Source organism: Onychomys torridus, chromosome 19 (assembly GCF_903995425.1).
Source record: "Onychomys torridus chromosome 19, mOncTor1.1, whole genome shotgun sequence".
Taxonomy (NCBI): Eukaryota; Metazoa; Chordata; class Mammalia; order Rodentia; family Cricetidae; genus Onychomys; species Onychomys torridus.
In genome coordinates this window covers 10,283,108-10,293,818 of record NC_050461.1, presented here as the reverse complement: position 1 = coordinate 10,293,818, position 10,711 = coordinate 10,283,108, and the positions used below count along the sequence as shown (strand labels likewise).

The following is a 10,711-nucleotide window of genomic DNA, read 5'->3' as shown; positions in this document are numbered from 1 at the left end:
GGAGGGCCAAGCCCACTGTGGGCAGTGCCATCCCGGGGACAGGTGGGCCTGGGCGGTGTAAGAATAAAGGGAAATAGCTGAGCAAGGCACAGGGAGCAAGCCAGTAAGCAGCCGTAGTTCCTGCTGCAGGCTTGTGCCTCGGCTTCCGTTGGCCACAGGCTGTAACCTGGAAGATGAAAAGGCCTTCTGCTCCCCAGTTGCCTTTGGCTGTGCTGTTTATCAGAGCAACAGAAAGTACATGAGGCCGGTGATGCGGTGGAATCAATGTTCTCTCATGTACTGTGGCGGAAAACAAAGCCATTTCAAAGACTTTTGGTTCAAGCCTGTAATTCCCTTTTCCTTAAGTTCTGGGTAAAACAGAAAGTTGCTTCCTTCTGCATTACTGAAGTAGTTGTGCACATGGAAGATGTGACACAAGCATGTGATCTATGTGCATACATGCATTCAGGCAGCCACATGTACTTCTTCTGGCTATCCAATTTCTTTATCCAAACAGCCCAGGTTTTTAAATGTCCAAGATACAATTGTGATCCTAACTTCATTAGTACAATCTCGCTGGAAGATCGTTTGGAGAGCTTACCAAAAGTTTTAGTCTGAGTTAGAAACAAGAATTCTCCATTTTAAGGAAAGGTTCCAGGGATTTTATGTGTCTGTATTTTTCACTTCAACTGAATCTTCCGTTGGTTCATTCTGTTTATTTACCCACTGATCATGAGTTTCATGACACTAATTTTGTTCCAGTGTGTGTGACAGACACCTTCCTCCTACTGGCTCCTCTCTCCTTGCCTTGTCTACCCTACTCTATATCAACTTATTTATGACTCAGTGCTCACAGGTGCTGCCAGTAAACCAATGGTGCATCATTGCTTTTAAACTACAGCCTTAGCCTCAGACATGACATTATGGATCTGATGAAACATGGCAGCTGTATTCCCCAGCTCTCACACTGAGATCCACATTTAAGAGCGCTGGCGGGTCTGGGTGGCATTTTACATTCCTTTCTAGCACGTGAACTTACCATGGCCCCCTCAACTGTCCACTCTTTTCTATCATGGCAAACACCACAATCAAAGGTCAGTCCAGTCAGCTGATCTTCAATGAGCATCTGCAACTGTTGCTGTTATTAGAGTCTCCGTGGCTGTCACTGCAGGGTTGACATTTTACTGCCAGTAAATTCTCTTAGCGCGTTATAACATTTTAAGGTTAGTGGCCAGCCCCGTAATGCGTTTCTCAAGAGTCACATGCCTGTGATCCCAGCATTTGGGAGACAGAGGCAGGAGAATTAATTCAAAGACATCCTTGGCTACATAGTGAGTTTGAGGCCAGGCTGAGGTCCATGAGACTCTGTCTCAAAACACACACACACACACACACACACACACACACACACACACACACAAAGTGTTTCTATTCAGAAAGAGTTTGTTTGACTGAACTTCCTATTCCTTATCTTAAATCTGGTTGTTTACTTATGCAAAATAGTCAGGTTCTGCTTCAGTGTTTAAATATTAATTCAGTTGAATCTTTTACAGCAGTCAACAGTTCTGACTTTCAAAGAAGAACTGTCCTGGGTTGACACAAATCTTGCAGCAATGAGGCAGAAGGTTTCACAATGTGTAAGAGTATGCTTTTAAGTTTTCTATGCTGGGAAAGAACCCACCTGTCTGAATACCCTAGTCCTGCATGTCTACATGCCCTAAATGCTTCAAGGGTGCTGAGTTGTGTTTGATCATGTGATCAGAGTAAGCCATTAACACACTAAACACACCACGCCCACCTCTAATGTTCCTCTGAAGTCAGAAGATGATTTGATCTGGTGTCTCCACAGACTTAAGACTAAAAAGGACACAGTGCCACTTTCTACAAAAAGGAAGCTTTATTCAAAAATAGGATCTTTTCAAAAAAGAGAAAACTTTTATGTACAGTTACTCAGTTTAGAAACAGTCAAAAACACAATAAGAGAAATTGATATTCTGAAATTATGATTCATAACATGCAACCTTGCTGCTGAAGTCTTTCTCTTACCACACTTCAGGAATTCACATTTGTTAAGGTAGTGGTTGGGACGACAGAAACGTTTTGTATGAATTCTTTCCTCCTGTATGCCACCCTCCTGAAGACACACGTGGCGATGGTGTGGCAGTGAAAGTTCAGTATGTGATATTTTTTAAAAACATGGTTACTGCCTCTCAAACTGGGGACTCTTGGTATTTTCTTATAGTCTCAATGTTTTTTCAAAGATCTGAAAGGAAGTTTAATCTTTCCTAACGTTCAAAAGTTTTACTGTTTGTACTCACAAGCAAAACCAGAGTAATTTAAAAAACAAAATGTGACTTCAAAGAAATTACAAGGTAGTATTTTGGACTCTGCCTTCGTACTCTGGCCAGAGGGAATTCATTAGTAGCAGTGGTGAAGCAGAGCCCTAGAAGCCCTGATTTCTGAGGGTGCAGCCAGGTCCTTGCTGACAGTGATTACAAGTAAAATTCAAAGCCTTGGCTCACTCCCTGGAGTTCGTCTTCAGAGGGACCTCACTTCTGCTTTGAGCTGTACAGTCCTGTCCATCCTGATCAGGAAGAGAGTCAAGGGAGGAACTGAGGGTTGCTTTGAATTTTAAATTGCTTAATAATTGGAGAAATGCTGTAGCCAAGAAAGGTCACTCATTTACAAGTAAAAACATACATCACAGGCCACCAAAATAATGGGGCTCGTGAAGCCACAAGACTAGAGCTTGATTTGGTGAACATGGTAGGAGCAGCAATCCCGAGTGTCTTCAGCCCTCCTTTAGTACCAACTGTCATTCCTTCCCTTCCACTCTGGTTGGATTGGTAAGCATCTGGTACCTTTCTGAGGCACTAGTTACATCATTTCCTCTAGGATCCCATAGCCAATAGGCATTTTTTCTTGAACCCCAAAAATGATCCTTCCAGTGACATCTCGGGGATAAATGGAAACTGCCTGACAACAATAACTCTTTGTCAAATATAGTTAGTTGTCGTTCTTCATATAAATAACATCTATATAGAGCAAAATGAAGTTGCCAATGAACTTACATGAGGCACATTTACAACGCTCTTAACAAAAACCATGGGTCAACTTCATAAGGCCATAGATGAAAAGATTACCTATAAATCAAATTGTCATCCAACACATTTTAATAATTAAATAGTTAAATATGACACTGGATCAAAAATGATCCCAGACTGTGAAAGGACTAATCCCATTAATCCCACAATTTAATGAGGCCATCCCAACCACACGTGATGACCTTGGACGTCTCATGTGGGTGCCACACTGCACCTATGCACACTTTATCATGGGCTTTAAACCGACTGTAGAGTTTGGTGGTCTTCCAGTCCCAAATGTTTAATTTTCCATTTCCATCTCCTGAAATCACATAGCTGCAATGGAATGAAAACAAATCCCAATTACTCACACACCTTGAACTGGCGAGACAAATGAAGAAACAGAGCTTATGTGAAGCACTGCTCTCAGGAGACTAAGCCTAGGAAGCAGTCTGTAGTCGACGCCCCAGCCCTCCCCTCTGGTAAGCTGCTGATCTAAGAGTTAGAAAGTTACAGCCTCTAGACAGAAGACTGCACAGAGGGACCTGTTTCTCACACCACCAGGGAACTTTTAAACATTTTCAGCTTCAATACCCTTTGAACATGTCAAAGACTGAATCAGAGACAGGAAGCTGAGGCCTAATTCTCTCTAAACATACAAAGCCAGCAGATAGCTCAATTCCTTCTACCTATATATTCTTAACTAAGAGGAGGAAATGAATGCAGAAATTTCACTTTTGTGACCTAGAAATAGCCAAAAGCTGCATTTCTGTTTTCAGTGTGGACAAATCTGTACACAAGATTTGTAGAGTGTCCAACACTGTGATGAGGAATTCTCCTTGTACCCATTCAACCATAGCACATGGAAAACCAGAGAGTCATGGCCATGCAGACAGGAATGCATTAGCAGGTTAAAAGGCCTAAGTGGATCAGAAAACAGACCCTACAGAAAAGCCAAACTTGATTTTTACAACCTGTTCTTGCCTTTATAACTGTCCTATCTGTCCTTTGGAAAGATGAGTCAGTTCTCACGCAATTGCACATGTCACAGCGGTTTGTACTGTCATTTACAACACTATACCATCCGTCATAGGTGAGTATGAAGACTTAACTCACCTCATATCTGGGGAGAAGTCCACCTGACAAGCATAGCCTGCTACCATATGACCCTTAAAGATTTTCTTCTTGTTTAATCTGAATCTGTTCTGTGCTCCAAAAATCAAGATTTGGTTATCCATCGACTGGCATGCTAGCCATTTCCCTGTAAAATGCAGTAAGGGGCATATTTTAGTGGAAGAGTTAACATTTTTTTCTTTTTGAGCTAAGGATTGAACCCAGGGCAAGTGGGCAAGCGCTCTACCACTGAGCTAAATCCCCAACCCCAAGAGTTAACATTTTTTCAAGTTTTATTTTACATATATTAGTTTTCATTACTTTTGTGCTCAACTACTTTCTAATACTAGAAAAGCAAGTTCCTATGGCACCTGTGAAGTGTATAAATCAGCCACGGGAAGAGCTGTTTTTATCAAAGGAACTCCTGGAATCCCATTGTCATTTAGTACTCTTCACATCAAAGCTTTTGACTTTTTAAAAATAAGGAAACAAATTCCAAGCTTCGTGTCAAAAGAACTAAGTTATTAATAAAACATGCTAAGTGGAATTAATTTAACTTAAACACCAGTACATGGAATTTTAAATCCTGACAACAAAGGGTTTATATGGGGACTGTCAAAATGGTATGGACATGGCTGTTTTTCTAAGAATGACAGGGTTCTTGCCAACTGTCACTGAGCTGCCACAGAAAGGCAGATGGAGGGGCATATTCTCCCTGTCCTCTGTCTACCTCCAGAATAGCTCTGAAAACACACTCACGTTACCCCCCCCCCCCCCCCCCCCGAGAACTTGATGGTATCAGTATGCCTGTAGCACAATTATCTGTTACTTAAAAGACAATGGATTATGGAATAGGAAACTATCGATTTTTTGTTTTGTTTTGCTGAAGAAAATCTTTTGGAGATGCAGCTCTCCCTCCTACAATCCCCTGTACCCTTTCTTTTTAACTTGGGCCCTGAAAATGGCCCCCACAGAGAGGGGTGGAGAGAAGGGCCTCTGCCATCAACAAGAACACACCACTAGGACTTAAGAGATGATTCAGTGGTTAAGAGCACTGGATGCTAAGAACCTGGGTTCATTTCCAGCACCCACATGGCAGCTCACAACTTTCTGTAATTACAGTTCCAGGGGATCTGACACCTACACACAGACATACATGCAGGCAAAGCACTAATGCACATAAAAAAAAAAGAACACACCATTAACACTCCCAAGTGCATCCATGCAATGAGTGGGCTGCATGAAGTGTAACCCTTGGATAGTCAGAGAAAGACAGAAACTTGACAAGAAGGGCTCCAGATGTGAGCACCCACACCAGCTCAACAAAGCCATCTAGGCCAGAGGAATGAAGTTCCCCATCATATCTGGGCATGTTTGTCTACCAAGTGTAATCAGACAAGCTCTCCACTGTGGGGACCTATTCCTGCTACCACAGTCAAACACTAAAGAAAATGTGCCTGGGAACTAGATGTTTAAGTTAAATTAATTCCACTTAGCATGTTTTATTAATAACTTAGTTCTTTTGTCACTAAGCTTGGAATTTGTTTCCTTATTTTTAAAAAGTCAAAATGTGTCAAATAGGGCTATAAAACTGCTTTAAAAAACCTTTTATAAGTAAATTGCTAAAATGTTCCTATTTTGAAGAATCAGACCAAAATTTCCTATTCCCTTGAAAGAAAAGTGCTTATTAAATGATTTATTGAACCTGATTTGTGTTGGAAGGATAATTATTAAAAACTAAGAAACAAAAAAAAAGCAACTGTCAGAAATCCTTAACATTAACTGTCAATCATTGATTCTTTTATTTTTTCAAGAGAGTGGGTGAGGTGATTCACATATGAACTCCAGTAATTACTCCTACAACTGAAAAGGTTTCCTTACACAAGTATGGCAACACCCTGGCTCCCCACACCCAGGGCTCCAGTTCTCATGACTCCAGGAGTTACTCTGGGCCTTCGAAAGCTCAGTTTAGAACACAGTCTATGTTCCAACTCACCATTTGGAGACAAAGTCACTGCAGGCATTGAGTGCATACTGGGCTCTGCTATGTACTTAAAATCCACAGGGATATCCCTAAAAATTGAAAATAGCATACATATTAGAATGAGTAATTCATAAAAGCACATTTAGAAGAATTACCCAAATGTACCCAAATAAAAGCAACTTGCTTTTCATTAAACTTTCAGGATGGAGTTTATTATTAAAAAGCTTTTATTTTGCGAATGACTTTCCATGAAAATTATAATGGTGTCAGTAGTTCTAGTTTCTAGTTATGAGACTTAAACTTTGGCCTTTATATTCCTAAATATCCTTTAATGATGAACTCATCTTCAAAGGTACATGGGAGGCAGAGAGGGTGTCTGAGCAAGGCTTGAAGAACGTTGTTTACCTGCAGCCAACCTCAGCTCATTACCTCATGAGCAGTGGGGTGAGTGTGGATGACAGGCTGAGCTGTAGGGACCCATGTGCTAGTTTCATCTGCCCAGAAACAGTGACTCAGGCCATGGAGAGGAGGTGCTTGCTACCAAGCCTCTTTCAGTTTACATGAAAAGCATTTCCTAAGTGTACAGAGCAGGACAAAAGCAAAATACAGAGCAGCAAAACCCTCATCTGATAAAAATGCCTAATACAGAACACTTAAATTGAGAATGAAATGTACTAAGTAACTTTCCATTTTCATTATTTTTTATTATAAAAATTACTTGGAATTCTGAAAGGGGGGTTGGTATTGCTGCTTTCTCTGGGACTAACACTGGTTGTGTGGTGTAACGTGTGGGAAATGTAATCTGGTGACAACAATGGGGTGAAGAGAGATTTCAATCTTAAGGTACGATTTGCTTAATTGGAAAATAATTATACTTCACTTCATGTGCGGATTTCTCTGTCATTTACCCAACACCCAGAAGGAACAGATGACTAGAGGAAAAGACTTCTGTAACCAGGGAAGTGACGTTTGTCAGCTCCCAGAGCTCATGTTTCTAAGTGCTGTGAGAAGGGCCTTTCAGAATGATCCAAATTGTTAAAAAAGATTCATGTGCCTCTCTTTGTATTCATCACTAGTAGGTAGTGAATTTTATAACATGGATTGAAGAGCACTTTCTAAATTAATCAACCACATTTTAGGTTCACATCTTAAGTTAACACAGAAAAGTTCCAGTGCCCTATTTCAAAGCCTTGGTACAATAAACTCTACAAAAGTGGTACTCAATCTGTGGGTTTGAGTGTTTGAAAGACCTTTTCCAGGGTTGCATAGCAGATATCCTGCACATCAGATATTTACATTAGAATTCATAACAGTAGCAAAATTACAGTTATGAAGTAGCAATGAAAGAATTTTATGGCTGGGGTCAACACAACATGAGGAACTGTATTAAAGGGTCATAGTATTAGAAAGGGTGAGAATCATGCTCTAGAAGAACTGATTCTGGACTACCCTTGGAACTTCATTATTTCTGGCAAAAATGCCTGCTAGGCATGGTTAAATGTCATAAGCACAGCACCATTTTTCTACTTAGACACTGTGATTCAATTATAACAAGGGTGGAACTGATTTCAGATCACCTGGTTTGGAAATGAACTTATCAAAAAGCTAGCAGATCTGTGGCATTTTAAAAATAAAAGATAAACAGCAATGTTTATTAAATTCTGTAAAATTTCCTTTAAAAAACATTTTACCAAAATAAATCCCTTTGGTTAAAAGACAAAAACAAAACCGCCATGCCTACTGGTATCTACTATAACCTCTAGTTCTCCTTCTCAGTTACGTTACATACCGTCTTTGTTAGTACAGCACTGTTAAAGAAAGCCCAGCTTCCTTTGGTTGTTTTAAGTATTTATTTTTATGTGTATGGGTATCTTTTCTACATGTATGTCTGTGCACCACATGTGTACTTGGCTGCCTGTGGAAGACAGACGAGAGCATCCAGTCCCCTTGAACTGGAGTTATAGAGACAGTTCTGAGCTACCATGTGGGAGCTGGGAACTGCAGCTGGCTTCTCTAGAAGAACAGCCGGTGCTCTTAACCACCGAACCATCTGGTTCTTTCCTCTATCATGGTGCTATGCTACAATGAGGTAGAGGACATAGGAGTTTGGGAAAACACCTCTTGTACAAAAGCCCTAGTGCTGGGAACTTCCTGCACCTGGGCTCAGTCTTTCTGTGAGTTTAGGGCCCCTTCTCCTGTGCTAGGATCAGAATCACCAGCCATTACTCTCAGCAGAGATGTCAAGAGATCCCGAGGGGTCCTGAGCTGTCTGTTCTCCACTAAGTAGATGCAAGTTACCTTCTCTCCCTATAGGTCTCCCCATCATTCACACAGCCACAGAGCCACAAACCCAAGTTCTGGAATCAGTCTGACATGAACTTTGATCTTTTCATGTCTGGTATACCCTTAGGCAGATCACTTACACTATCTTAGTTTCCTTATGCAGAAAAGACAGAGAAACAAAGACCCCTACCCACATAAACATACTTATCTCATGAGACTGCTTTGCACATGAAATAAAAAAAATTTATATAAAATGCTTATCCTAGTGACTGACATACAGAAAGTGCTAGCTCCACACCTGTATTGTCATTTATGATAGACCAGCTGATAACCGGTGACAGCCAAACAGAAATCTGCATTGTGTCATCATTTGTAACAAAAGAGCAGCGTGCCTTTTAGGAATGTTTCTTAGGATCCGAGAGGGAAACAAGGATGCTAACATTGCCACCTTAAGTTAACCAAAGCATCCTGAGAAAACACAAATGTCCAAAGCCCTCTAACTGGTACAGCATCTCAATATTAACAACCTTCTTACACCACTCTCCTTCAATGGAACAGCAGCTCAAGATACAAACATCTGAATGTTTAAGTAAAATCATACCACTGACATCACACACACACACACACACACACACACACACACACACACACACACGGTGTCAGGCTGGGGAGCTGGTTCGGTGGCTAAGAGTGCTTGCTGTACAAGTGTGAGGACCTGAGTTCAAATCCCCAGCACCTATATAATGGCAAGACATGACTGTGAGATAGAGGAAGACAGCTGACGTCCTTGTCTGGCTTCTGCACACATGCAGACGGGATGTGTACATCCTCACAAGTGTGCACACACCATGTGCATACAGCCCAAACCAAGCTAAACCATCCAAACCAAAACACCAGTGTTCACATCAGATTTTCTGTAGGAAACAGCCTCCCTCCCCCCTCCCTCCCCCCTCCTTTCTTTCACTGTGGGCCTTGCTAGGCCAGCACTCTCCACTGAGAGCTAAATGTCTTAAGAAGCACCATTTCTGAGGACAGACCCATAAGGATGAAGCTAAATGTTAAAATTAGAAACAAAGTACAGCCAATGTCCTTGCGGATGATCATGAAGGATACAGTGTTGGTGTACAAGTTGCATTAAATCTGAAATTCCCTCAATTGTCTTAACAATACCTACTCAGCCCACTCAGCTCTCCATGGCAGTCAGTCTGAGGAGGAAACCCTGGCTGAGGTTCAAGGCTGCTTGCTTTCTCTTGAATTGCAACTTCTAGGGGTGAGTGGGAAGGTGTTCTTTTGAGTCCTTGCAAGGCTGTGGCCTCCACTGAGCTGTACTTTGTGACTATAAAAACAAGCTGGGTTTTACCCAAGAACTGATTTTGATAAGAAGGATTACCACTTATTTATTTGCAACTGAATCATAAAACAATCATGCCACTTAATGAAACCAGCTTAAGTGTTTTTGATTTTAGAAAAATATGTTTTTTGATAAAAGGAAAAAGTATTCAATATATTCTAGCAAAATGCTTGTTTAAAGCTGATGATATTGGGCAACTTACAGAGTGAATGATTACAAAGCAGGCATTAGGAAAACTAAAAGCTAACTACACTGGTATTTTCTTTGGATTTGTTCTGAGGCCAGGATCTTTATTTTACTTACTTACTTACTTATTTGTTTATTTGATTTTTTTTCTCTGTGTAGCTTTGCACCTTTTCCTGGATCTCACTCTGTAGCCCAGGCTGGCCTTGAACTCACAGAGATCCGTCTGGCTCTGCCTCCCGAGTGCTAGGATTAAAGGCGTGCGCCACCACCGCCCGGCGAGGCCAGGATCTTTATGTGTAACCCCCACATAACAAAATGCAGCCCAACGTGCTACACCTTGCCTGTCATTCTGCAAAGATGAATAGGACAGACAGCTAAGAAAGGCCAGGACAGGGCTGGTGAGACGCTCAGTGGATGCAACTGCTGCTGTGCAAACCAGGTTTGATCTCAGACCCTCCAATGAAGGAGTTCGGACTCCTCAGCGCTGTCCTCGACCTCCACATGTCTGCAGTGAGACACAAGCCAACACTCGCACACACACACATGTACAAAAATAATAAAAATAAAACAAGAATTGTGATACCACAATATGACAGTTACCATGACCACAAAAGCAGCGGTTCAAATCCACGAACTTTGGAGGATTCTCCAAAGGCTGTGAAGGTTAGTATGTTTAGTTTTCAATTTCCAAATTGTTAGTACTTAATTAAAACACTTTGGCGGGGGGAAAAA

The 10,711-nt window shown here is 41.3% G+C and overlaps 1 protein-coding gene across 2 annotated transcripts in view; it reads right to left on the bottom strand.

Moving 5' to 3' along the window:
• Nucleotides 1-1,868: 1,868 nt before the first annotated feature.
• The window catches only part of Cdc40 (cell division cycle 40), a 58,223-nt gene continuing 49,380 nt past the window's right edge, over nucleotides 1,869-10,711 (bottom strand). For both annotated transcript variants that reach the window (XM_036169250.1, XM_036169249.1), the window contains exons 13-15: nucleotides 6,172-6,248; nucleotides 4,179-4,323; nucleotides 1,869-3,398 (exon numbers count right to left, since the gene is read on the bottom strand). In XM_036169250.1, coding sequence (XP_036025143.1) covers nucleotides 3,221-3,398; nucleotides 4,179-4,323; nucleotides 6,172-6,248 — 400 coding nt within the window. In that variant the 3' untranslated portion in view covers nucleotides 1,869-3,220. The remainder of the gene's footprint in view (nucleotides 3,399-4,178; nucleotides 4,324-6,171; nucleotides 6,249-10,711) is intronic.